General features: G+C 49.3%; 2 protein-coding genes and 1 non-coding gene across 4 annotated transcripts in view; all 3 read left to right on the top strand.

The window, feature by feature from the left end:
- Positions 1-506: 506 nt before the first annotated feature.
- Positions 507-22013, top strand: LCK (LCK proto-oncogene, Src family tyrosine kinase). 2 transcript variants are annotated; one of them, XM_005906204.3, is made up of 13 exons: positions 507-625; positions 13077-13186; positions 13498-13579; positions 13731-13821; positions 14039-14137; positions 14292-14395; positions 14578-14727; positions 15035-15187; positions 15340-15519; positions 17847-17923; positions 18015-18168; positions 18251-18382; positions 20833-22006. In XM_005906204.3, exons 2-13 carry the CDS (start codon positions 13082-13084, stop codon positions 21033-21035), a joined length of 1530 nt encoding a protein of 509 aa, XP_005906266.1. In that variant the 5' UTR covers positions 507-625; positions 13077-13081; the 3' UTR covers positions 21036-22006. The 2 variants fall into 2 exon arrangements, with proteins under 2 accessions (XP_005906266.1, XP_070240804.1); XM_070384703.1 differs by lacking the exon at positions 507-625 and having other exon boundaries at positions 13099-13193; positions 20833-22013.
- Positions 3717-3789, top strand: TRNAR-CCU (transfer RNA arginine (anticodon CCU)). Its single transcript has one exon. It is a non-coding gene; the product is annotated as a tRNA-Arg (tRNA).
- A 4440-nt stretch (positions 22014-26453) lies between the features above and the next one.
- The window catches only part of HDAC1 (histone deacetylase 1), a 32026-nt gene continuing 30518 nt past the window's right edge, over positions 26454-27961 (top strand). Inside the window, exon 1 of the mRNA XM_005906205.2 lies at positions 26454-26611. Within this exon, the coding sequence (XP_005906267.1) occupies positions 26563-26611 (49 nt within the window). The 5' untranslated portion in view covers positions 26454-26562. The remainder of the gene's footprint in view (positions 26612-27961) is intronic.

The following is a 27961-nucleotide window of genomic DNA, read 5'->3' on the forward strand; positions in this document are numbered from 1 at the left end:
GATGGCATGGCTGTGGTTCCACTGTGTGGCTAGCAGCTGTGTGCGCCTGGTATCTATCTGACTGTCTAGCATCGTATCCCCCCTCCAGTGATTTTCCAGGGATGTTGTTCCCCCCTGAATCTGAGGTGATGTTACTTTTGCCCTCCGACTGTATTACAAGGGTCACCTGGCCCTCAGACTGACAGCCGTGCAGCTTGCCCTTCACTGAAAGCTGAGTGGGTGTCTACTTGCCTCTTGCTCACTGGGGCTTCAAGGCGGCCCTTGAATCTCTGGTCCAGGTGCTCCCTGGGGGGGCGGAGGAAGTTCCATCCAGTATCCTCCTCCACCTCCGGGTGCCACCTTCGAGGTGAATGGGGCCTGGACTGGGGTGAAAGGACCCTCGAGGGCTGAGAGGCAGGGGGCGATGGCAGCAGGAAGCTTGGGGGTGCTGGAGGCTTGCGGTTGGGCTGCTGGGGCCCGGTTGGCTGCGGAGCCCTCAGGAGGAGGCAGGAAGTCAGGGTGGGACGTGGGCGCGGGGAGACAGCCGGTGGCTACGACGGTGAGGGGAGCCGAAGCTGTGTCTGGGCAGCCGGGCTAGGCCAGGAAGACCATGTGAATGGGGCCAGGGGGCTCCTGGGCTGGGCAGGTAAGGAGTGCCGGGAACAGGGGCCTAAGGGCTGGGTGTGGGACCTGCGAGCAGAAGGCTGCAGCTGGGCCTGGGGTCAGGCTCCCCCGGGATGCAGCAGCCTTTCAGGCTGGGGTCAGAAACACCTGGAGGTCAGGTGGGAGGCAGGCTGAACAGCCAGATTGCCTCTTTCCTGTGTAGTTGCCTCCTGCTTCTACCACACTGCCTGCCATCAGCGCCAACCTCACTGGGAGCTTTTTCCTTGGGGATCTCTTAGGTACTGAAAAGGCCTTCAGAAATCTCTACATCCAGCCCCTCATCCCATGATGGATAAGCCTCCTGAGCCCCAGATTGGCAAAGCGCTCCCTCCCCATAGTCCGTCAGCAACGCAGAGGCAGAGAGGGTGATGGCCCTGGGAGAGGTGATGGCCTAGGATGTGATTCCCCCTTGGAGCAAGGTGATGGACAGGCTTGTGTCAAGGGTCCCAAGAGTCCTTCTGCTTGTCACTGGGTGCAGACCCCAGTGACAAGACTCTCTTGAGAGAGTGAGGGGAGTCACCAAGAGCATCCCGACAGACACGTGAGAAGTGACTTTAGCCTCGACCCACACTGCTTGAGAGAGGCAGGGGGTCTTCCTTTGGGAATGGATGGGCATGCAGGGGGATATTTATCATCTGGGATGGGGCCTGGGGCGGAAGTATCTGACAGGACTCCAGGAAGTTGGGGGGTGAGAGGATGATGGGAGAAGGGAAGAGGAAGGGCTATTTTTATCCTGGACAGGGGTGCTGTTGGCCCTGGGCAAGGACCGTCTGGGTTTCCATCTGGAAAATTGCCACTCCTGCCCCTGCCAAGTGTGCACAGGATGTCCTTTCCTCTTGCCTTTGCTCCCTCCTGTCCACTTCCCCCACCCCTGCCACTGCCTGATTAGGGCCAGTGGGTCCTGCTGGGTCCTGCTTCAGACCCTGGGAAGGCAGAGGCCCAGGGAGGCAGAATCAGCTCCCTGTCCACCCCCTCATTTTAGCTCTCACCCTGCAGTTTATGGGGTAAATCCCCACCTGAGCCACACTTTCCAGGTTTCCCCTGCCTCCCCCACTGCCATTGGAGTTTTTCTTGAAACAGTTTCCACTCTCTCAGCCATGTTGCAGTCTTTCTTTTGTCCCCAGCTCCAAGGCCTGCAGCCTCTTGTGGGGCCTAGAAAACAAGCTGGGTCTTCCCTAGACTCATCCAGACCCTGGATTGGCATTGGCCATCCCCCACCCAGCCTGTGCTGAAGGATGATTCAGGGTCCCTCGCCCTCGAGGCTCTGGGACAGAGGTGCTTCTCAAAGGGAAAAAGGCCAAGTGATGAAGCAAGAGAATGGGCGGAAGCTCCGGAGGAGGTCGAGAGGAGGCTTCCCTTGGGTGATCGGAAGGCTTCCTGGAAGAGTCAGGCGGTTATGAGAACAAAGGCCCATTTTGCAGAGTACCTAGGATATGCAGCCAGGGTCACTGTCTCTGGGTTGTTCGTTGGGTCCTAGGAGGGCAGAGACCTCAGGGCAAGACCAAACACAAGAGAGCTAGCGGGTCTGGTGTAGCGCAAAGGACATGCATTTCACAGTCAGGCTGACCCAGGCACAATTCTGGTTCTGCCATTTCCTTGAACAAATAACTTCACCTCTCCAATTCCAGTTGCTTTATTGGTAAAGAGGCAATAATAAATCCCTCCTTACAGAGTGCTGGTGGGAAATCAAAGCGAAAATGGCCGTGATGTTCCGTGGGTAGTACCTGGCATGCCGAAGGTGCTTAACAGAGGTTAGGCAACCATTTCTCCTGCAAATGGTGCACCCAAGGGTGTATGTGTGGTGGGGGTGTTGGCGGGGGGAGCTGTCCATACCCGGAATTACTCCTACTCAGCACCTTGGCAGGCCAGTGGGCAGCCCATTCCTTTACACTTGTGGTGTAGCTTTGCAAATGAGCTTGTTTCCTGTGTGTTCTAGTGGGTGTGAGAATTCTAGGCTGGCCCACAGGGTCTGTCTTGGAGGAGGGTCCCACAATACCTTCCTACAGACACATAGATACACACACACACACACAATCTTTCCCTCCCTAGCCTAAATACCATTCATATCATCACTGGAAAATGTAGGTGTGCATGGATGTTCAGAGGCAGAGGCAGGGACCACATATACATCACACATCAGTTCAGTTCAGTTCAGTTCAGTCACTCAGTCGTATCCGACTCAGCAACCCCACGGACTGTAACACACCAGGCCTCCCTGTCCATCACTAACTCTTGGAGCTTACTCAAACTCATGTCCATTGAGTTGGTGATGTCATCCAACCATCTCATCCTCTGTCATCCCCTTCTCTTCCCACCTTCAATCATTCCCAGCATCAGGGTATTTTCCAATGAGTCAGTTCTTTGCAACAGGTGGCCAAAGTATTGGAGTTTCAGCTTCAACATCAGTTCCTCCAGTGAATATTCAGGACTAATTTCCTTTAGGATGGACTGGTTGGATCTCCTTGCAGTCCAAGGGACTCTCAAGAGTCTTCTCCAACACCACAGTGGGATCCTATAAATCCATGCACACACCCACAAGCTGATGGCTTCAAGGCCAAGCTCAATTCAGTGAAAGCAATGCTGAGGGGAGCTGAGTTTGTGGGTGGGATGGAGGCAAGTGGGCCCTCCATCCAGGTGTTGGTTGGAAGGTATCTGAGCTATATTTCCAATGCTTGGTCTAAAGAATGCTAGTCCCATGAGGCGTCCGGGAAGAAAACAGTTCTGGGTCCAAATCAATACGGCCTCAACTATGAAGTGTCCCGTGTGAAATTTCTATCAGTGTTAGCTTGTGGAAACTCTGAAAGTCTCCCCAGAGAAGGCAGCTGTTTGCTTTTGTCTAACCCAGTGTTTCTCAGACCTCGGTGGTTGCAGAACCGTTTTTCTTGTATCCCTAGTTCCTTGCCTGCACCTCCAGAGACAAGGGGAGCAGTGGAAGGACAGCTGTAAGGTTGATTCTTCTCAAAGGATTGTGTGTCTTACCAGAGTTTTTGCGTTGGTGGGGACTTGGTTGTTTTCTGGTTTTCAATTATAAAATTAGCACATGGCTGCTTCTAAAAATTTTAACAGTAGGGACTTCCCTGGTGGTCCAGTGGCTAAGACTCTGTGCTCCTAGTGCAGGGGGCCCAGGTTCGATCCCTGGTCAGGGAACTAGATCCCACATGCCAGAACTAAAGATCCTGCATGCTGCTACTAAGACCCCGTGCCACTAAATAAAATAAATAAATATTAAAAAAAAAATTTTAAACAGTACAGAGACATATACAGAAATATAAGAAATGCAGCTCCCTCCAATCTCACTCGTGGGCTATGCTTACTGTGAACAGTTTGGTGTACACCCTTCTAGATTTTCCCCTACGTGGCCACTGAAAAGCATATTAGTTAAGAACTTAATCCCTGGAAACAGATAGCCTGAGGTTCAGCTACTTATTTCTATCACTTATTTGTTATGAGGCCTCAGACAAATAGCTTTACCCCATTTAGCCCTCAGTTTTTGCATCTGTGAAATGGGGATAATAATAGCACTTACTTGATAGGATTACTATGTGACTAACATGAAGTCATGCAAATGAAGGCTTAGCACAGAATCTGGCTGAAAAGAATCCCCTAGGTATCCATACTCATACTCGGATGCAAATAGGAGGATTCCCTGGTGGTCCAGTGGTTAAGAGTCAGCCTGCCAGTGCAGGGGACACAGGTTCTATCCCTGTGTCCACAGACACGTTTGCTTTCACACGCCGCTGGGCAACTGGACAGTAACCCCCACTCTCCATAACTAGGGAAAGTCTTCACACGGCGACAGAGACCCAGTGCAGCCAAAAATAAACAAACAGGTAAATAAATGTAACATTAAAAAATAAATGCAAATAGGCTTATACTCTATATTCTGTTCTGTGACTTTCTTGCCATGTTATCTCTGGAACATCTTTCCATGTCTATGTGGAGATCTACCTCACCTTTTCAGTGAAAGTGAAGTCGCTCAGTCGTGTCCGACTCTTAGCGACCCCATGGACTGCAGCCTACCAGGCTCCTCCGTCCATGGGATTTTCCAGGCAAGAGTACTGGAGTGGGGTGCCATTGCCTTCTCCGAAAACCACAGTGGTTTTAGCTAAATATTGTGAACTTGGTTAGTGGGCAATGTGGTGATTTTAAGATGCTGCTTCCTGGACAGTATTGCTGTTTGGTGTTGTTAGTGTTGTCAGGAGTTACTGACCAGTGAGCTAAAGATAGGCCTTACTGCCTCCTGTGAAAGTAGAGTGACCCACCAGTGGGGCACCCACCTCTGTCGCAGAGGGCAGAGTCAAATGGACAGGAACCTCTGACTATTCACCTGTGTGTCCGAAAGTCTAGATCAGAGCCTGGCACATAAGATGTACCCATTAAATTGTAATCGGTAGGCTGACCACGTAAGAAAGTCATGCCTCCTCTCACCTACCAAGTGAGGCCTAAGCTCAGAGCTCTGTTCCACAGTGCGGCATTTCCCCAGATACCTCGTCACTGATGCGGGTGAGTGATCTTAGGGGGTCATGAATGAACATGTGCAAATGTGAATTTAGGTATTATACCCTGTGTTTATTTTAATATATACTGATTTCCATTTATAGATGGTGATACTAATTTTCCATTTTTTTAAAAAAAAGTACACTCGATTTACCGTGTTCTGTACTTGTTTTCCATTTATGGTAGCAAAGTTTTCATTTGAGGTAAATATATTAAACGTGAAAAATGGTCTGTGGAAGTGCCAAAAATCAAAAAGGAAAATGAATATGTTTAAGTCTGGGGTCATGAAATACCCATGCTGGCCTCAAATAACAATTTTCATTTACTTAGTCCTTACTGTGTACCATGTTAAGTACTTTATTATATGAGGTCATCTCTAGATCACATATTATGTTCACAACAGCCGTGGACGCGGGTCCATTTTTAATTTCCATTTTGAAGAAAAACGAACTGAGGGAGGTTTATGTTCTTTTTCTTTTTGGCCACACTGCGAGGCATGCAGGATCTTAGTCCCCTGACCAGAGTCCAGGGATTGAACCTGTGCCCCCTGCAATGGAAGCACGGAGTCCAACCAGTGGACCACCCAGGAATTCTCTGAGGGAGGTTTAGACAGGTGTAGTAACCTGCCCAAAGGTCCTCTGTCAGGGAACGGCTGGGAGGCCTTGGGAATGAACTTGGATGACCATGACATGGACATGGTGAGCTGAACCTCTCTGATCAGCAGACTCCCGGAAACTTTAATAGAGTGGTGCGGATTGCCAAATTTTAAGTAATACTTCGTCCTGATAAAACCTACATGATGCAAAATACAGACAGAGGTACATAAGGAAGGGGACTCAATAAGAGGAATTACTCAATATATACAAGTTACTAGTTGGAGGACCTCTACCCAAAATACAAGCTTTAGAATAATCACTCTATTGCCCTTGTTTATGGCAATAACTAACTAGGAGAATCAGTTCTGTGTTCAAACCACTCTCAGTTTGTAAGACTAAATCCATCTTATTTGCATATAAGAAAAGACTCATCCTTTTGTTCTCTGTTTTTGTGAACTCTGTGAACTCACAGGGTTTATTCCAAACCAGTATTATATCAAAGAGGAACATGTGAAAAAGGAAGGAATTCAGGATGCATCCCTGTTTTACCCACTAGAAATTACTTGCCATGCCTGTCAACCCTGATTCTCAAGTACCGTGCTAAGGGTTCGGCACGGGCATCCACAGCCCAGGCTCTTCACTGAACATATGTATCTTCGCCAATAATCAAATCTTGACCAAAGAAAAAGGCCAAGAAAATGCTTTAAATTATTCCTAACAGATTTTGCCACAATGTGGCCCATAGTATGGCAGTAGCCTGGGTCAGTGAAATAGCTTGCCTGCTCTTGACACACACATTGCCTGGGCAAGAAGCTGGCACACATTTTGGACAGAATGTTCAATAAATGAATAGGTTTACAGTTCAGGGGAGGGAAAGTCTTGTATATTTTTTTAAGGGGACAAAACACATTCTAGGCCCAGTCAAGTGAGATGATATCTATGGAGTTGGTAAAAGTGAACGAGCTGGCAAGAATCAGAGCTTGTTATGGTTTTGTTGTTGTTGTTTTAATACCAATGCTTTATTATTAACTAAATAATAGTTATTTAGTTTAGTCACACTGTATTCAGGTTTTCTTAGTTTTTAAAAAGTAACGAATTAATTTGGCTGAGTCGGGTCTTAGTTGCCACGCGAGCGATCTTTAGTTGCAGCGAGTGCGATCTACTTCCCTGACCAGGGATCAAACCCAAGCCCTCTGCATTGACTGCTTCACTGGACCACCAGGGAAGTGCAAAACAGAGCTCACTGTGGCATGATTCCTAAACAACTCTGGGATCAGAAAATTTGGTCCAGGTACTTCATGAAATCCGGGATTTTTGACCAATTCTACAGGGAGTATGAGCAGGGAGATTACACGGGTGGAGGAGCCTGGCAGCCAATAGTCCATGGGGCCACAAATAGTCAGACACCACAGTGACTAAACAAACTGCAATGAGCAGGGCGCTGTGTGTGTTGGGCTCTGTGAAGCGACAAGACAGATGGGACCTGAAATCTAGCCCTCGCTCCACTCTCCAAGTTTGAAACCCCAGGGAGGGGTGGCCCTTTATAACTGGCACAAAGCCCTCTGTGGACCATGGACAGACCTTGAGATTGACCGAGAACATTATAGACACCAGTCAGAGAAGGTCTAGAATCTACAAAGTTCCTCCTATGGCACCCCACTCCAGTACTCTTGCTTGGAAAATTCCATGGATGGGGGAGCCTGGTAGGCTACAGTCCATGGGGTCGAAAAGAGTCGGACACGAATGAATGACTTTACTTTCTTTCTTTCTATAGTTCCTTTTGGAGAAGGAAATGGCAAGCCACTCCAGTGTTCTTGCCTGGAGAATCCCATGGACAGAGGGGCCTGGTGGGCTATAGTCTATGGGGTTGCAAAGAGTCGGACATGACTAAGCAACTAACACACACACACACATTGACCTTGAATTCTTGAGTTGGGAGAAAAGAATGTCCTGTTTCATTCACTCCAGCATCTGCCTTTTGTTACTGATTCTGAGAGTCCTGGCGATTCTCTGGATCTGCTTCCTCTTTCTTTTTCTTTCTTCATTCCTCTCCTCTCTTACTTTCAATGAGAAATTTATATTAAGCTTTAATTTTTATTTTCTTTTTGCTAACTTCATTTATTAACCTGGTTTGATCAGACTAGAATGGGACCCACATTTTGTACAAAGAAATATATGCATATATAACCTCACAATTACTTAGGGACCCGTACAAACCATACATGCCCCCATTTCATTGTACAGCCATCTGCATACATGGACTCCTACACACCCATGGGTATGTACACATAACATGATGCTCAATGATTAATGTGCCTCGGTAGGCACAAACTTGTATTCACCAGCCAGAGAAATGCATACTCAAAAACATGCGTTTTTGGGGACTTGGCTGGTGGAGCAGTGGATAAGAATTTGCCTGCCAGTGCAAGGGACATGGGTTCAATCCCTGGTCCCAGAGGATCCCACATGTTGAGGTGTGACTGAGCCCGTGTGCCACAACCACCCAGCGCACTCGCCTAGAACCTGTGCTCTGCAACAAGAGAAGCCACTGCAACGAGAAGACCACACATCGAAGGGAAGAATAGCCCCTGCTCACCGCAACTTAGAGAAAACCTGAGCAAAAAGCAACGAAGACCCAGCACAGCCAAAAAACTGAAAATAAATAAACCAAAAACATGCATTCGAGATAGATGGAGAATTGTCTCAGAGAGAAAGGCCTATTAACAGTGCAATGTCACATTTCTGATGGACAGTAGACTTCATTCTGTCAGACCTCCTTCCCTGCTCCATTGTCTCCATCACCTCTCAGGATTCCCTACACTCTTTAGGTTTTCCAGGAAGTGAAGAACAGAGCAGAGTACCTGGATAGAGGAGGTAGGGGCCTGATTGGAATTCTGCCTCTGCCAAGAGCCCTCCTGTGCTATTGGGAAAAACCACTTAGCTCCTCTGGTCTGACACCATCTCCGTCTTTAAAATGAGCCTGGTGAATTACACAGGTGCTTCTTCTTTTATTTATTCATTTATTTTGGCTGCACTGGATCTTAGTTGCAACTCTTGGGATTTTAGTTGCAGCATGTGAACTCTTAGCTGTATCATGTAGGATCTAGTTCCCTGACCAGGGATGGAACTCAGGATCCCTGCATTGGTAGCAGGGAGTCTTAACCACTGAACCACCAGGGAAGTCCCTACACTCTTGCTTCTAAACTCTTCCCTCTAAGGACTTACTTGCCCTTCCCCTGTCGTACTTTTCCCCGCTCCCCCATGGCTCTCATGATTTTGAGGGTTTTGCTGACTAAACTACCTCATTTAGGTACTAATTTTGTTGTTTCTAGTTCACATTTTAAGCAGAGACTTAACTAAGTATGCCTTGTATGTGTGTGTGTTCAGTCACTCAGTCAAGTCCGACCTGTGTCCGACTGTGCGACTCCACAGACTGTAGCCTGCCATGCTCCTCTGTCCATAGGAATTTTCCCGACAAGAATACTGGAGTGGGTTGCCATTTCCTCCTCCAGGCAATCTTTCCAACCCAGGGATCAAACCCATGTCTCCTGCATCTGCATTGGCAGGTAGATTCTTAACCACTAAGCCACCTGGGAACCAAGTGGCTAAGCCACCAAGTATGCATTGAAGAAACAATAATGCAATTTGTCAAACTGAGAAACAGATCACTTGCAAGCCTACAGTGTTATTCTGGGGCCTCACAGGCGCATGTGCTCCCAGTGGCTGGGAGCCACTCACCAGAATTATGTCTGACACTGCCAGGTCTTGGGGTCTTCTGATTGCTGCCAGGTGTTATCCTCCAAAACTCACACTTCTGTATAGGGCAGGGCCTGAAACCTGAAGCCGGAGGGCTCCGTGGGCACTAAACAAGTCACACAAGAAACGCTAAGGGTCAGATACCCAACAGTTACCAAGTACCATTTTCCTTAATTTTACACAGCTTGACTTTTTCTCACTCCTGGCCCCAGTCTTTTATTTAATCGACATATAGTTTACTTACAATATGGTGTTAGTTTTAGGTATACAGCAAAGTGATTCAGCTATGCATATATATATTTTTCTGATTCTTTTCCATTATAGGTTATACAAGATACTAAATATAGTTCCCTCTGCTATACAGTAAATTATTTCTTTTATATGGAGTGGTGTGTATCTGTTCATCTCAAATTCTTCATTTATCCCTCCCCTCCCCCACCCCTTTCCCCTTTCGGTAGCCACAAGATCATTTTTCTAAGTCTGAGTCTGTTTCTGTTTTGTAATAAGTTTATTTGCATGAGTTTTTAGATTCTGTATATAAGTGATATCATGTCATATTTGTCTTTCTGTTCCTGGCTTGCATCACTCAGTGTGATAATAAGTTTATTTGCATGAGTTTTTAGATTCTGTATATAAGTGATATCATGTCATATTTGTCTTTCTGTTCCTGGCTTGCATCACTCAGTGTGATAATAAGTTTATTTGCATGAGTTTTTAGATTCTGTATATAAGTGATATCATGTCATATTTGTCTTTCTGTTCCTGGCTTGCATCACTCAGTGTGATAATAAGTTTATTTGCATTAGCTTTTAGATTCTGTATATAAGTGATATCATGTCATATTTGTCTTTCTCTTCCTGGTTTGCATCACTCAGTGTGATAATCGTAGGTCCATCCGCGTTGCTGTAAATGGCAATATTTCATTCTTTTTCACCTGGTCCCAGTCTTCAGGGACATCATCATGTCCTCTCTGGCAGGTCCAGATTTACCCAGGGTATAGGTCCTGCCTGCATGTTTTCCTGGACCCTCGCCCAAGGCCAGGTGGCTCCTCTTCTCCCCGCATGTGACCCCAGCCTGGACCACGTGCAGTATCCAGCCCTAGATTCAGCATAGATTTCTTCTGCAGGTCTACCAGCCTCTCCTCACTGCTGCACCCCAGTTCATCCCATTTTCTCAACCCCAGGCTTTTCTCATCTTGCTCTTACCCTTTCCAAAGCCCCTGAGAATGTCAGGCCTAGAAGGGACTTACTGATCTAAGTTGACACCTTATCTGATGTTGGTGTTCTCTGTATAATATAGCCAGCTGGTGGTTTTCCAAGGGCTGTTTGACTATCACAAAAAACAGGTTGCTCAGTACCTCAGACCCTAGACAGTCAGCTCATCTAAGGCTGGTTCCAGAATGTAAACAGTTCTTTTCTGGAGGCTTTTGCCGTTAATCAGTTCTAAGCCATAATAAAAGTAGCAATCGAAAAAATAAAAAAGCCATTTGCAGCCACAGAGCTGAGCAAGATTTCTCAAATGTTTCCCCAGGACTCCTAAAGTAGGAGGGGAAGAGTATATGCGCGAACACCTTTCCTTGAAAGTCTCTTGATTTGGCTTAAAATTTCATGTACATTTTGTATTTTCCTCTATTTGTAATAGATCTGTTTATTTAACTACGTGAATAAGGCTTAACTATGTGTTTAACACTCATGCTTTGAGAGGTACACACCCGTGACTTCCGGTACCCATGAAAGGTTATAAGTATCTCAGTTTAACAGACATGAGCTTATCAACTATACTCCAATATAAAATAAAAATATATATATAAAAAAAGAAATGTGAGCTTAAAGCCAAGAGGATTATTTATCAGTCATATTCTTCCACTTTCCAAAGCAGGGGTTGGTAGGGCAGAATGAGCACTCCTGGAAATCTTTCTAAGCTCTAAACCAAGCCAACATTTATCTAAGCTTCTGAGGAAGGGATGACAATTCCCGGTTGACAGAAAGGCAGAGTGGAACTAGAGGAGAATGATTTCAGCAAAGTGACATAATGAGTATTATTCCCAGAATTTGAACATAACTCCAGGGACTATCCTTGAATCTTTTTTTTTTTCTTTTTTTTCTTTAATTGAGTTATAATTGAATAGGTCCTTAAGTCTTACAAACTAAAAAACCACCACTGCTCCCCATTTCTAGTTGACCTTAGCATGGATTAGCAGCTCTAGCTTTGTTCTGCCCGTAACAGTTGTGAGTTTGAGCAGAACTTTCTGGTCCTGTTTGCTCATCTAAAATCTGAGGTTAGACTTGGTGGTTTCTAAGACCTTTGCAAATGGGAGAATCTGTGCATTAACCCACCACATATCAGTCAACATTTATTAACAAGAATTGTCCTGGGTGGTGGGACATTCAGGCAAATAAAACACAACCTCTGCTCTTGCTGAATCCCTGATCTCACCAAGCGGGTAGCAAAGGCAGGGGGACTGACACATAAATTAGTGTCATCCTGGCACTCGGTGGAAGTTGATGATTGTGGCTGGTGAGAGTGGAGTGTTGTAGGAGCAAAGAGCACTGGGCATCGGGGAGGTTTCACAGAGAAGGTGATATCTGAGATGAACCTTGAAGACTGAGCTAGAGTTCAATAGATGGGCAAGAGTATTTCACGGCAGGTGAACCACACATGCAAGGCATGTTGTAAGAAGAGTGTGAGTTTTTTGGGGAAGAGGAGCTCCGAAGACAGATTCTGTGTGTGTGTGTACACGTGTGTGTGTATTGCAGAATAGACTGAGGAGATGGATTTGATCTTGATATTAAAGGTTCTTGAATGCATAAATTAATTTATCTGAGGACTGGTATTTCCAGGGGTCCAGAGGACCAGCCCTGGGCGAGGAGGTTCTGTAGGGACTCCTGGGGACTTCAGGGTGAGATCCCCATGCTGCTTCAGGCAGAACAGCTCCACTTTTACCTGCTTTATATACGGGGTTCCGCTCGATTTCATCTGACAAAAAGTTTCCACTGCTAAAGCAAGCAAACAAATACAAAAAAAATGTATGGCCCATAGGGCCATTGAGGGGTTTTCTGCTAGGGAGAAGCAGAAAGAAGCCTCTGAAGCAGACTTTGTGGGGGATTTGGGGGAGCAGAGGCCTGATGGCTGACATTCTGCAGAGAGGGTCCCTCATTCAGTGTCATTGGCAGCAGGGGGGACTTGTAATTAGGCGGTGAGGTACACGCACCCCACTGTAGGGGAGGATCAAAACTCAGGTCTCCCCTAGGGCTGGGGGAAGTGTATGTGATCTCTAGTAGGTAGTCCCCCAACTTGGGGGATGGGCTGAGAGAGTGGGAGAGGGGAGAGGCAGGAAGTGGGCAACCAGACTAACAAAGGTGCCTGTGGCGGTTTACCCGGCCCAGGTGGGAGGGCGGGGCCTAGGTCTCAGCGGGGGCCACGTGTGACTTTATTGGGAGCTAGGACCCCATTTCAGCTTTTCTGCGGCTGGAGAATGGCGGCTGGGGGGCTGACAATCTCAGGCACTTCTGGAAGTTCCCAGGGCTAGGCCCTAGCATGTCTGATGTTGGGGGAGCCCTTTCAGCCCCCTCTCCATTCCCCCAGGGACCATGGGCTGTAGCTGCAGCTCAAACCCAGAAGATGACTGGATGGAAAACATCGATGTATGTGAAAACTGCCACTACCCCATAGTCCCACTGGATGGCAAGACCACGGTAAGAGGCAAGACAAGGGGCTTGGTGAGGGAGTTGGGTGGGATGCAGGCGTGGGGAGAAAGGAACAGATCATAGGGATGATGATGCCATCTCACAGGTCCTGGAGATGACAGCGAGCCCCCCTGCCACACAGAAAGGAAAAGAACCCCAGACAGGGAAAGGGACTCTTCTAAGGTCCCACAGCAAGTGGTGGGCAAATTCAATGAGAAGATCCAGCCAAGCTGAAGTGAAGGAGAGCAGGAGAGTGGGGAGGCAAGCCAGGGTCTCACCCAGTCTCCAGCTCTCTGACTTCTCTCATCCCACACCCACAGCTGCCCATGCGGAATGGCTCTGAAGTGCGTGATCCACTGGTCACCTACGAGGGATCCAACCCCCCAGCTTCTCCACTGCAAGGTGACCTCAACCAGCAGGGCCTGAAAGACAAGGCCTGTGGATCCTTGGCTGTCAGCCTCCATCTCCTCCCCCATCCCCAACTTCTAACTCCTGAACTCACCCTCCCAGTCTGCTCCAGAAGTCTTCTCCCTGACTGCCCCTGTCTTTACAGACAACCTGGTTATCGCCCTGCACAGCTATGAGCCTTCTCACGACGGAGACCTGGGCTTCGAGAAGGGTGAACAGCTCCGTATCCTGGAGCAGTGAGTGCCCCCCTTCGCCCTGCCCATCCTAGGGTATCTCCAGTACCGCAAACCCCTGCGGTCCCGGCTTGCAGTGGGAGCTTTGCAGACAAAAATGGGAGGCTTCGGAGTGCTGAGCTGGAGGGTGGGGTGGCATGGCCTAACTGGGGGCTCCGACGGAGGGTTTCCATCCGAGTCCGAGGCTATGCAGACCATGCTAACTGCCGCCGTCGCGCAGGAACGGCGAGTGGTGGAAGGCGCAGTCCCTGACCACGGGCCAGGAAGGTTTCATCCCCTTCAACTTTGTGGCCAAAGCGAACAGCCTGGAGCCCGAACCGTGAGTGGGGACGCGTCGTGGGAATGGTGGGACGCAGATCCAGGGACCTCGGAGCAGAGGAGAGGTGCTAGGGGTGGTGGCGGTGAATGCTTGAGGGTAATGGGGGAAGACCGGACCAGCGGATCCAAGAAGCCTTCGCTTCTGCCTTGAGCAGCTGGTTCTTCAAGACTCTGAGCCGCAAGGACGCGGAGAGGCAGCTCCTGGCGCCGGGGAACACGCACGGCTCCTTCCTGATCCGGGAGAGCGAGAGCACGGCGGGTGAGCGGAGATGCTGCTGCGGGGCGTCGGGAGGGGGCCGTGGGCTGGGGCCGCTAGCGGAGGTCCGGGGTGCGAGGAGCCCGCGGGAATGGGGGGCGTGGGAACCGCGTTGGCGGAGGGGCGACTCGCTGAAGGCCACCCCTCCCCGTCTTTTGCGTTCCTTCATCCCTTCTTTCGTTCAGGATCGTTTTCACTGTCGGTCCGGGACTTCGACCAGACCCAGGGAGAAGTGGTGAAACATTACAAGATCCGTAACCTGGACAAAGGCGGCTTCTACATCTCGCCCCGCGTCACTTTTCCCGGCTTGCACGAGCTGGTCCGCCATTACATGAGTGAGCACACACCGCAGGAGTCTTCACCTGGGCCCTACCCTATCAGCCTGTCTCCCCCACTTCCTCTCGGGGGTCCCCCTCCACCCGTCCCCGGCCCATCTCTCAGCATGCTCCTTCATTCCCCCCACCCCCACCCAAGTGGGTGAGGGGCGGTACCTTGTAGCCTCAGAGATCAGGTGACAGCCCCATACCTCCCCTGCCTGACCATTTCCCCAGGTGGGGACTGAGTGAGCACCCGCCCCCCCCCCCAACCCCCAGTTCCGTTCCGCCTTATTGACAGCCCTTCGCCCCTCCCTTGACCTCATAGATACTTCGGACGGGCTGTGCACACGGTTGAGCCGCCCCTGCCAGACCCAGAAGCCCCAGAAGCCGTGGTGGGAGGATGAGTGGGAGGTTCCCAGGGAGACTCTGAAGCTGGTGGAGCGGCTGGGGGCTGGCCAGTTCGGAGAGGTGTGGATGGGTGAGTGAGGCCCTCCAGGACTGCGGGCAGGTGGGGAGGGGAGGCGTCTACCGAGGTCCTAAGAGTTCTACGACAGTACCCTGTTTCAGGGCAGCTGCCTAGCTCTGGGTACATGGGCTGTGAGTGACCCTCCCAACCCTTCCCTGCCCTAGGGTACTACAACGGGCACACGAAGGTGGCAGTCAAGAGCCTGAAGCAGGGCAGCATGTCCCCCGATGCCTTCCTGGCCGAGGCCAACCTCATGAAGCAGCTGCAACACCAGAGGCTGGTCCGGCTCTACGCGGTGGTCACCCAGGAGCCCATCTACATCATCACGGAATATATGGAGAACGGTGGGCGCCGCCGCCGTGCGCGGCCGCTGGGGGGCGCTGCCGTGTCCTCTGCCCCTTCCCGGAGTGGGGAGGAGCTATGCGTGGCTGTGCACTGAGGTTTTCCTACAGGAATTTTGCTGAGCCCTCAAAGACTCACCTTCAGGGGCGACCAGAGGGTGTGTGGAGAAGAGGGTGTGCTGTTTGAACCGTATCTGGGAGCCCAGCTTGAGGTGGCAGGCTCTGGTTGTTCAGCCTCTCAGTCGTGGCCCACTCTTTGCAACCCCGTGGACTGCAGCATGCGAGGCCTCCCTCTCAGGTTGTGGAAGAGGACTCAACGCCCATTTTCCCTCACCTGCAGTACTGTTTGCCTTCTTCAAAGCCTTATCTTGATCTAAGGATGCTTGATCTCAGGAGATGAGTAGGTCCCTAGCTCCTTTTCTATATCTTCTGCTCCCAGCCTTGGGAGGTCTGATCTGTTCCAAGGCCCTCTTTTTCAGTTCTTGATGAGCCTCTCCCCATCCCTTCGCCCACTGTTGGACAGATTGAGAGCCCAAAGAAGGGGAGTTTAAATAAATAGGAATTTCTAGGCCCAGCTTTGGGCCAAGTCTCTGTCCTGCCTCTGGTGCTCAGTTCCCTCAAGAATACCAGCAGAAATCTAAACAGGCTTATCCAGAAAGTAGTAGTCATTAAGGACTCTGACTGCTTGGATTGGAATCCTGGCTTGAGGACTGTGTGGACTTGGGGTTATCACCACTTCTCTCTGCCATGGTTTCCTCGTCTGTAAAAATGGTGATAATAATGCAATCAGTTCAGTTCAGTCTCTCAGTCATGTCCGACTCTTTGCGACCCCATGAATCACAGCACGCCAGGCCTCCCTGTCCATCACCAACTCCCGGAGTTCACCCAGACTCAAGTCCATCGAATAGTAACTTTCTTGTAGGATCTTTGTGAGGATGAATGCTAATGCATATAGAGCAGTTAGAACAATGTCTGCTGTATAGTAATGGCTCAGTAAGTTTGTTGTTATCTGGCTCTGATTCTTTGGGAGTATAAAATCTGTCCTTCTTTCAGGAAGGGAAAAAAGCTAATTGGTTAATGGATTCTGAAAATGGCAAGTAGCAGGCCACCTTCAATTGGTAGTTGCTTGGAGCTCTGTGTTGAGGATTCTGAGGTTCATTGGAAGTGAGCACTGGGATTGATTAGCAATATCTGCCATGGACACAATGGAGGAATGACAGTGTCTGTCCACATATTTGCTGCCTTTGGGTGAGGTTTTGTCTGTGACTAATTCAGCACTCAAATGGGGACATTCAGGTTGTTGTCATCTTCACACAGGGTTTTAATCTCTTGAGAAGGGCCAGTGGTTACTAGCTCTGTTCCGGCCACTCTAATCCCTGGTCTTCTTCTAGTTACCCTCTGCTACCAGAAAGATGGTCCCTCACTCCCTCATGATACCTATTTTCATACTCCTATTTTAATATATTCAGCATACATTTATTGCTGTTTTCTGTGGGCTGGGAGGAGCTTCCCACATGCCTCAGTGGTTAAGAATTCGCCTGCCAATGCAGAAGATGCAATTTGGTCTCTGGGTCAGGAAGATCCCCTGGAGGAGAAAATGGCAACCCACTCCAGTATTCTTGCCTGAGAAATCCCACAGACAAGAGGAGCCTGGTGGGCTACAGTCCATGGGGTCCCAAAGAGCCAATACAGCTTAGTGACTGAGCATGCATCCACTGAAGGCTGGGAATATTGATGGACAAAATAAGAATCTTGCTATCAGAGAAACCTTGCTTTAATTATGCACCCTAGGAAAACGAGTTTATGCCATAGAAAAGTCTTAGCAGGTAGATGATGATGATGATACAATTTATTATTCCTGGTACAATCTAGAGAGGGTTTTTAAAGGAGGAGTCTAGCTGAGCCATGACCAAAAAGAAACTGTAGCAGAAGAAATGGGACAAAGAGACTTTGGAGTGGAAACCCATGGTCTATGAGAAAAATCTCACAATTATCTAGGGTAGATGGAGTAAAAGAGGCAGGAGTGCAGGGAAGAGAAGAAACTGCAGATGTGGACTATTCAGGGCTTGGATGCCTGGCTGAGGAGTTCAGGTTCCACCCCACTCGTGGCAAGAAGCTTGCAGACCCCTCCAAGTGGCATCTTAGTCCCCAGGAAAAGGGCATCACACATCTCAGGCACCCTTACTCTGAACAGATACTCCTCCATTTTCAGCTCTTACTCTTCCTTTCCACACATCAGACATGGCTTCTAGACCCCTACTTAGGGGAGAAGGGTCTGGGAGCTTTCCCCTGGGGCAATTTGGGTCAGCAACTCTTGCTTATGTCCACAGGAAGCCTGGTGGATTTTCTCAAGACCTCCGAAGGCATCAAGCTGACTATCAACAAACTCTTGGACATGGCAGCCCAAGTAAGGAGACTAGGGAGGGGCTGAGCATGGGCACAGGGCAATGGGATCCAGATATCTGGCCCAGGACTGCTGACCTATATCTGGTCTGCAGATTGCAGAGGGCATGGCATTCATTGAAGAGCAGAATTATATCCACCGTGACTTGAGGGCTGCCAACATCCTGGTGTCCCATAGCCTGAGCTGCAAGATCGCGGACTTTGGTCTAGCACGCCTCATTGAGGACAACGAGTACACAGCCAGGGAGGGTAGGTATGGGATATGAGGGAAGTTAGGGGTCTCCGGGGTCTGGCCTGGCAGACCCTGGTGACCTCACTGCCCTCCCTCCAGGTGCCAAGTTTCCCATTAAGTGGACAGCACCAGAAGCCATTAACTATGGGACATTCACCATCAAGTCGGACGTGTGGTCTTTTGGGATCCTGCTGACGGAGATTGTCACTCATGGTCGCATCCCTTACCCAGGTCGGGGTCCAGGCAGGAGCTGAAAGGGTGATGGGGAAGGGCAGCAAATTCATGTCTTTCTACTTCCTCCCAGGCTCAGAATATGAACCTTTCCAGCTGCTTCCCCTCTATTCTCCTAGGGATGGCACTCGTGCATCCCCGATCAGGTGCCACATCTCCTAGGTCTGGCTTCCATTTCTGTCCCTGAATCTCTCTTCCTTCAATAATCCCAGCTCTTTTCTTTAACTCTAACACAGGCAGCCTAGTAGGTAGAAGAGGATCTGGTCTGAGAGGCAAGAAGCCTTCTTTCTTTTTTCATTTTTTTCCAAGTTTTATTTATTTTTTGGCCACACCTTGCAGCATGTGGGATCTTAGTTCCCCAACTAGGGATCAAACCTGCAGCTGCTGCATTGGAAGGCAAAGTCTTAACCGCTAGACCGCTGCGGAAGTTCCCAAAGGCCTGCTTTTTATTACAAGATCTGCCACTGATGCTTTCTGTTTGACTTTGATCAGATTATTGCTTCTTTCCCCAGTTGTAAAACGTGAGGTTAGAACAGTATTTGACCCATACAAAACACTCAAGGGTGTTAGGTTTTATTATTAATCACTTTGGGCAGGTGACTTTGGGCAGATGACTTTACCTTTCTGAGCCTCAGTTTCATGATATGAGAAACAAGATTATTTTTGAAAGAGCTTGACTCATAGTAGATGCTCACGAAACACTGACTTCCTTTCCCTCTAAAGCCTTCCATGTAGAGTGAGAGAGATGTGTAAGCAACCAATTCCCACTCTCTCCCACTCCTCCCTCTATCTCCTCGACAAAGTTCTTTACCGCTGAATTCAGCCAGGGCAGGAATGGAATTTTTTTGGAAGGAACTTGCTAGGAAACGCTGGGGAAAGGAAACAGAACACAAAGACCGGGTTGGGAGCTCGTGCAGCCCGATGGCCAGACTTGGCAGAAGCTTCCCACATCCTGAGCAGTGTGCACAGAACTTTGCTCCTGGGAAGGTAAAAACACCTTAGAATTAGGTGTGAGTATGCAGGCCTTTCCTGGTCTGGACTTGCCCCATCAAAGAGTTCAAGGGCAGCGCTGGGGCTAGAAACATACTCTTGTCATCCTGCCAAGAGCTCACACTGCTCCCTTAGAGAATTTTTCTACTAGAAGAATAAAGGCAATGAAAGCACGATGATAAATGGCAACTGACGCATAGTTTCAGGGTCAGGGAGACTATGGAGAGTAATGGGGACCTGGGTAAACTCGTCTGCACCAGCAGATGGTTGCTATTAAGACACAGGGGCCCAAAAAGCAGAGCTGTGTATTTTCAAGAAAAGCCAAAGCTTGGAGTTTTAGGAAAATTTGCCCATTTCCAAATATTGGTGATGATTCAGATTGTTTAAAAACACAATACGGGGCCAAGTCAAAGTGGGTCTGTCTGTGGGCTATATTTAGGCTGGGTGTAGCCAATTGGTTTGCACCCTTGACTCTATGCATCAGTGTTGTTTCCTAGCCTGTATCTTTCCGTGCCCTGATTTTTAAATGTGAGGGCCACATAGCTAGAGGCTCCCAGGGGCAAGGCCTGAGGAAGAGAGGTCTCTATTGACTAGGTTCCAGTTTGAAGCTTTGTAGGAGTAAAACTACTGTTTTGCTAGGATGTCTAGGAGTTAGGCTTCTCTTCTCAGGAGAAGGAAGGAGAAACCAGAGGCCACACAGGTAATTTAGAAACAGGGAGCCTATTTCTGCTGTGACCATTCGGTTCTCCAGAGCACCATCTCTTGGGGTCCACATGTAATGGGCCTCGCTGGTGGGGCCAGGTTCAGTACAAAGGGAGGGAACTGGTCCAAAGATGACTTCATCTGGGTCACAGAGGGGCCTAGTGAATCTTCTGTGCCCGATGCAGGGTCTGCCTGGCTGAGGCCCAGGATCCACCTGGCTTCCTGATGCAGCATCTCATGTGCCTGTTCCCAGAGCTGGAGAAACTTCCCCATTGTCCTGGCTGTGGGCCCCCATCCTGCACTAGGCCCTGATGGCTTCATCCTTCCCCACCAAATAATAATCATCACAGGCGCTCTTTATGCTCCATCTCCTCCTCCAGGCACCATCCTCAGGGCCGTGTACACACTTTCTCATTCAATCCTCACAACATCTCTAGGAGGTAGGAGCTCCTATTATCCCATTTTCTAAATAAGGAAACTGAGGCTCAAAGAAGTTCAGTGGATCACTCAAGGACTCACAGCCAAACACGTCTGTGTTTCTACATGTTTAAGCCATAGCAGACACTCTAAGTGGCATGACTGACCTTTCGAAGGTACTGCCAATATAGCCTTACCATCCTTACCATCGATGAAGACCAAGATCCCTTTGGATTGGTGCTCACACCATACCTGTTGTCAAATATCTTCTTGACCATCACCCCTGTCTCTGGGCTTCCGAAACCTGGAGCCTTGATGTCAGTTCTCCCATCAACCTCTAGGGATGACCAATCCTGAGGTGATTCAGAACCTGGAGCGAGGCTACCGCATGGTACGACCTGACAACTGCCCGGAGGAGTTGTACCAGCTTATGATGCTGTGCTGGAAGGAGCGCCCGGAAGAACGGCCCACCTTTGACTACCTGCGCAGCGTGTTGGAGGACTTCTTCACAGCCACGGAGGGCCAGTACCAGCCCCAGCCCTGAGGGGCCTAGGTGACGGGGGCTTGCAGCCCCCCACCACCTAGCCAACCTGGCTGGGGGGTGCAGTTCCTGGGTCATACCCATGTGGCCTGTGCACATTCGGACTCAGCATGTGAAGCCCACCCACGTGCGACACGTACACTTCTCGTGTCTTGTACACAGGATCTGTAGTTGGGTGGGCTCTGCACATGTGTCTTGTACATGTGTGGCCTGTGCATATACGTCTTGGACACTTGTCCAAGTTGTCCTTTCTGGGCGCCCCCCTGACTTCCAAGACCACCAAAGAGAGGAGAGAGGCCTATGATTAACACCTGCTTCTCCCTGTCCCCTTTTCCTTTCCCCTGGTCATCAAGATGCTCTTTGAGAGCTGGGACCTTATCTAAAATACCTCTGTGTGCTCCTCTTTGGTGTTGGCACACATAAGGAGCTCAATAAATACCTGTTGGCGAAGATTGTACATCTTTCTGCTCCCCACTCCTGTCTCCTCTTCCTTGCGGGGGGAGGTGGACATTCAGAAGATGGAAACTGAGGCACCCTGAATTGGGGTGAAAGGTGGGAGGGATGAAGGGATGTCTGAACTTTTTCCAGCCCTGCTGATGTTGGGTGCCAAGAGGAGGTCCTTATACTTTGCGGTATGTGTTCTTTGAACCCCTTCAAACCTCCACCCCAAAGAATTAGGGGCACCCTAGCCAGAACCTCCTAGAGAGTAGATGAGTCCCAAGACCCTTCCTTTCCCATTGCATAAGAGTGACTGCCTTTTCCTTTTTACAGCTACTAATTCAAGAGGTATATGTTCTGATTCACCTTTAAGGTGTTTTTAAATACTGAGTTAATCCACTCACTTAACAAATATTTATTGAACATTGACTGTGCACTAGGCCTGGAAAATCCCATGGATGGAGGAACCTGGTGGGCTGCAGTCCATGAGGTCACGAAGAGTCGGACACGACTGAGTGGCTTCATTTTCACTTTCATGTATTGGAGAAGGAAATGGCAACCCACTCCAGTATTCTTGCCTGGAGGATCCCAGGGATGGGGGAGCCTGGTGGGCTGCAGTCTATGGGGTCACACAGAGTCGGACACGACTGAAGTGACTTAGCAGCAACAGCAGCAGCAGCATACTTCTCCCTTCATGTCTAACAAATCATTGGTAAAATTTACTAGGTTATAGATTTATAGTTTACTAGATTATAGATCTGGAGAAGGCAATGGCACCCCACTCCAGCACTCTTGCCTGGAAAAATCCCATGGATGGAGGAGCCTGGTGGGCTGCAGTCCATGGGGTCGAAAAGAGTCAGGCACGACTGAGCGACTTCACTTTCACTTTTCACTTTCATGCATTGGAGAAGGAAATGGCAACCCACTCCAGTGTTCTTGCCTGGAGAATCCCAGGGATGGGGGAGCCTGGTGGGCTGCTGTCTATGGGGTCGCACAGAGTTGGACATGACTGAAGCGACTTAGCAGCAGCAGCAGCAGGCAGTGGATAAGGTCTCTGGGGAGCTCACAGGGAAGATAGACAGTAAGCATCCCAAACAAATAAATGGTATGGTGTGCTGCAAGGTGACAGTGCTAAGGGGAAAACAGAGCAACGAAAGGGGAATTAGGAGTGTCATATTTGGGGGAAGTTTGTAGCTTTAAAGAGGATACACTGGGAAGGTCTCATAGAGAAGGTGAATTTTGAGCAAAGATTTGAAGGAGGTGAGGGAGTCAGTGGTATAGGGGAGGAGCAGTCAGGCAGAGGGAACAGCCTGAGGCAGAAACTTGAGACAAAGGGCAAGAAACTTGGGAAGGGCAAGCTCTGAGACACAAAGGCTGCCTGAGGGCGGAGGATAGATCATGTGGGGCTTTGGGGCCTGTGGCTTCTGCAGGAGCCATTTTGAGACTTACATTTTAAAAGAATGGCTCTTACTGCTGTGTTAAAAATAGATTGAGGGCCTTCCCTGACGGTCCAGTGGAAGACTCCACGCTTCCTCTGCAGGGGGCATGGGTTCGATTGCTGTTCTGGGAATTAAGATCTTGCATGCCAAGGCACAGCCAAAAAGTAAATGTGTGCTGTGTGCTAAGTCGCTGCAGTCGAGTCCAACTCTTTGTGACTCATGGATTGTAGTCTACCAGGCTCCTGTCTCTATGGGATTCTCCAGGCAAGGATACTGGAGTGGGTTGCCATTTCCTTCTCCAGGGATCAAACTCCAGTCTCTTATGTCTCCTGCATTAGCAGGCGGGTTAATTAAATTAATTAAGTAGGGCTTCTCTGGTGGCTCCATGGTAAAGAATCTGCCTGCCAGTGCAGGAGACACGGGTTCCATCCTTGATCTGGAAAGATTCTACATGGTGCAGAGCATCTAAGCCTGTGCTCCATAACTACTGAACCTGTGCTCTAGAGCCTGGGAGCCGCAACTGAAGGCCCCGTGCCTTAGAGCCCATACTCTGAAACAAGAGAAGCCATCGCAATGAGAAGCCCGAGCACAGCACCTAGACAGTAGTCTCCGCTCGCCAAAATTAGAGAAAAGCCTGCACAGCAGTGAAGACCCAACACAACCAAAAAATTAAATTTATAAAAAAATTAATTAATTAAAAAAAGAAAATAGACTGAGTTAGCAGTCAGTTTATAAAACTGGGGCAGTTTTGCAAAAAACTCCAGATTTCTGTCTTCTCTTGAGAAAAGAGGAAGATTTGGCTCCTTTAGATTTACCTGGCCTCATGGAGCTGAGTAATGGCCACCGCCTTTAGGTTGGGCATGAGCTCTGCCTTTCACACCCTATTGCTCTCAGATTATGAACCTAAGTGTTAGTGGCTATTTATCATCATGCTTGTGCTATGGTTTTTATAATAAAGAGGCAAATGAAAAATTTTTGCACACCATATTTCTATTACAAAGTGTGAAAATTAAAGATGCCTGAAGATGGCAGTGTGTTTGAAGAAAGATGGGAGGACATATTTCTTTCTGAAAGTAAAAAAAAGAATCCAGTTTTAAAAATAAGCAAAGTACCTGACTCAAACCAATGTAACTATAATACAAATCCACTCATTTACACCACCTTCCTGACCTCTGTAGGCATCCGGGTTGGTGATTCCTGTTCAACATTTTATAAAATGCTGCCACACCCATGACCTCATCTGATCCCACCCTCCTCCTTTTTTTGGACATGGCTGCAGCCGCAGAGTTGATGAACTTTGTTTTCTTACACTCTCCATTTTACTAAGCGGGAAATAGGGACACAGAAAGGTTCTTGGCTGGGAAGCAGCAACACAGAACTGGCAATAGGGATTATTTCTTGGTTCTTTGCTGTTTCTGTAATAGAAGCGCCCAACAACACCACCTAAAGGTTGAACAAAACAGCTAAGCCAACCCTCCAACCGGACCCCTGGACACACCCCTACCCTCACCCCATATAAGGAACAAGCTTCACCCCACCCCCACCCCCAGGCGGTGGAGGGTGGGGGAGCTAGCAAGCAAGCACGAAAACCTGTTTGTTCTCGCTCCCTGTTGCTGTCGGCTGCTGCCCTAGGAGCCCCAATAAAGCCTTGCCTGAAAAAAAAAAGTGCCCAGTCTTAGATCTCCTGTTACTTTTATAATTAAAGGCTCAAATGCAGTTCCCATGTGAGGAATACAAGTGCCCAGGCTGTCTTTAGACTAAGTCATGTCTGACTCTTTTGCAGCCCCTCTCCTCCACCAGCCTGCTCCTCTGTCCAGGAGACTTCCCAGGCAAGAATACTGGAGTGTGTTGCCATTTCCTTCTCCAGGGGATCTTCCCAACCCAGGGATGGAATTTGTGTCTCCTGCACTGGCAGGCTGGAGAAGGCGATGGCACCCCACTCCAGTACTCTTGCCTGGAAAATCCCATGGATGGAGGAGCCTGGTAGGCTGCAGTCCATGCGGTCACTAGGAGTCGGACACGACTGAGCAACTTCACTTTCACTTTTCACTTTCATGCATTGGAGAAGGAAATGGCAACCCACTCCAGTGTTCTTGCCTGGAGAATCCCAGGGATGGGGGAGCCTGGTGGGCTGCCGTCTATGGGGTTGCACAGAGTCAGACACAACTGAAGCGACTTAGCAGCAGCAGCACTGGCAGGCAGATTCTACTGTAAAGAGGCATAAAAATGTATCTTATTGACTGTAGAACCATGAGTAACTTACTTGGCACACAGTAAGCACTCACTAAATATTAATATTGTTGTAGTTGCCTCTTTAATAGCCCACCACAGTGCTTTTCAGCCCTTAGCTTTCAATAATGATTGACTGATTGATCTAGTGCAGTGGTTCTCAAGGATAGGGTTGGGGGCGCTTTTATACGTCCTCCAATCCTCTCCTCCTTGCCCTGGAGACATTTTGCCATGTCTAAGTACAATTTTTGTTGTCACAGCTGCAGAGGGCTAGGGCAGTGCTACTGGCATCTAAGAGAAGTGGCCAAAGTGAAAATGTTAGTCAGTCATGTCCCACTCTTTGGGACCCCATGGACTGTAGCCTGCCAGGCTCCTCTGTCCATGGAATTCTCCAGTATCCTTATACTGGAGTGGGTAGCCATTCCTTTCTCCAGGGAATCTTCTCCACTCATGGACTGAACCTGTGTCTCCAGCATTGTAGGCAGATTTTTTACTGTCTGAGCCACTAGGGAAGCCCACAGTGCACAGGATGGCCCCCCACAACATATTTGGATATTATCCAAAATATTAATAGCTTCAGTATCTTTAGAAACTCTGCTCTGGTGTAAGCGACAGTTTTCTCCCATCTAAAGGCACTCCTTAGCCCTCCTAGGTGACTGCATCAGGAGTAAGAAAGGACTGCATTTGAAAAGAAAGACTGCATTTGGAGTAAGAAAGGCTGGGTTCTGCCATTGTGATATGTGCTTCTGGAGTCGGGTAAGCGTTTAAAAAAATCTGTGGTTGAAAACTGAACGTAATTATTGTGTGACTCTGAGGAAGTCACAAAATTTTCAACTTCATTATCCTTGTCTGTAAAATGCGGATAGAAGGCCCCACTCCAAGGCCGCCAATAGGAACAACAGAGATGACCGAGATAATGTCGGTAAAGCTATGGCACAGTCCTTCGTCTATAGCAGTTTCCTGTTGTTTGTCAATTTATTTCTCCTCCTCCAAACTTAGCTGAGTGACCTTGCACAAGTCACTTTCCATCGTAGGCCTCTGTCAAATGAAAGTTGGCCTCTGATCGCCAAGCAATCTCCCAAAGCGGAATGGGACACCCAAGTTAGCAGGCCCACTTTCTTCCCCCGGGACGAATGGTACGGTCCCGGGGCAGCCCCATTCCCCCCGTCGCGGACCTTGGTACAGGCCCAGGGGGCCCTCCGAGGCCTCGCCGGGCTGCCCTTGCCCCCCGCCGAGTTCCGGGCCGTCCCAGCGCCGCTGATTGGCTGGAGCCGTGCCCGGGCTGCGCGGCTATAGGTGAGCCCGGGCGGGGATGGGCGGGGCGCTCTGGAGGCCCGCCCCCTCCCCGCGGGTCGGACGCTGAGCTGAGCCACCGGCGGGAGGGCGGACGGACCGATTGACGGGAGGGACGGGAGGCGAGCAAGATGGCGCAGACTCAGGGCACCAAGAGGAAAGTCTGTTACTATTACGACGGTGAGCACAGTCCTCGCGCCAGGGGCGGGGCCGGGCCCGAGCCGGGCGGGATCCGGGAGAGAGAGCCGAGGAGATCTGAGCGGGGAGGCTGAGGCGTTTGGGAAAGGCTGAGGGAGGAGGCTGAGAGAAGGAGGCTGAGGCAGAGAGGAGGAGGTCCAGGCTGAGGGTAGAGGCTGGAAAAGGTTGGGGTTGAGGGAGGAGGCTAAGAGGAAAGGAGGTGGAGCTTGAGGGAGACGGCTGAAGGGAAGGGGGTCGAGGCTTAGAGGGGAGGCGGGGGGGTGGGTGGGATGGGTCCGAGGTCAGGAGGGTCGCCTCGGGAAGCCAGAGGTCACCTTGGTGGGGAATTCTGAAGTCTGATGTGGAGTTTGCGGCGGCCTCCTAGAGGGGAGGCTGAGTCCGAGGCAGGAGGCAGAATCTGGTGAAGAAGATTGCCGGGTGATATGTGATATGTTCTGCTGAGAATCCTAAGATCTCTCACTGCCCCTTTCCTTCCTCATCTTTTCTGTTGAGAGGCCTGCAGGGCTCAGCACCTAGAGGTCACCAAGTCCCCTCCCCCTGTCTCCCAGCGGGCCCTGCGGTTGCTGCTGGGAAATGGGACTCCTGGGGTTGGAAGAAGAAGGATGCAACTTGTTAAAACAAACTTTTTCGTTGAACAGAAATCTGTGGAGCAGCAGCTTCTTCTGTTCTAGGTATCATTTAGGGGCTGAGGCCAGGGGATGGTCTTGCCACCTTCTTCTCACTCAGTCTGGAGGAGCATATAGACCATGACAGAAAAATTGCTCTACACTATCAGGTTGGGAGGAAGGACAGCTCAGAGTTTGCTGGGAGCACAGCGAAGTATCTGCCCAGCCTGAGAAGTCAGGCAAGGAGGTGCCATCTCAATTAGGACCTGAAGAGCAAGAGTTATTAACTAGGCCCAGGAAGGATAAAGATAACAAGTTGAGAGGTAAGAGAGAGGCGAGCACCTTTGAAAAATGGCCGGATGTACAGTATGGTGGAGGCATAAATTTGAAGGCACAGTGCTAGAAGGTGTAGAGCAGTGGTGAGAAAAAGGTTGCAAGTGATGAGGCTGGAGAAGTAAATGGGGACCAGATCATGAAAGGCTGGGCACACCACCCTAAGAAAGTTGGATTTATATTCACAAGTTGGGCACTGGTGAATCATTGAAGTCGTATTCAGGTTAGTGACATCATCAGATTTATTGTACCTTAGAACTATCACTCTGGGACAGAAGTTAAATGCATGAATGGAGAAGTAAGGAAAAAGGCAAGGATCCCAGTGTTTAGTTTGGGCAGTTTCATGCTGAATGTAGAAGACCATTTCAGTTGATAATGTTGGGTTTTGTTTTTT

The sequence above is a fragment of the Bos mutus genome, chromosome 2 (genome assembly GCF_027580195.1).
Source record: "Bos mutus isolate GX-2022 chromosome 2, NWIPB_WYAK_1.1, whole genome shotgun sequence".
NCBI lineage: Eukaryota > Metazoa > Chordata > Mammalia > Artiodactyla > Bovidae > Bos > Bos mutus.

Excerpts from the sequence above, each read along its gene's own strand:
- LCK (XM_005906204.3), top strand. The coding sequence starts at position 13,082 with ATGGGCTGTAGCTGCAGCTCAAACCCAGAAGATGACTGGATGGAAAAC. Across the intron at positions 13,580-13,730 it reads CCCAGCTTCTCCACTGCAAG|ACAACCTGGTTATCGCCCTG; the intron begins GTGACCTCAACC and ends CTGTCTTTACAG. Across the intron at positions 15,520-17,846 it reads CACGGAATATATGGAGAACG|GAAGCCTGGTGGATTTTCTC; the intron begins GTGGGCGCCGCC and ends TTATGTCCACAG.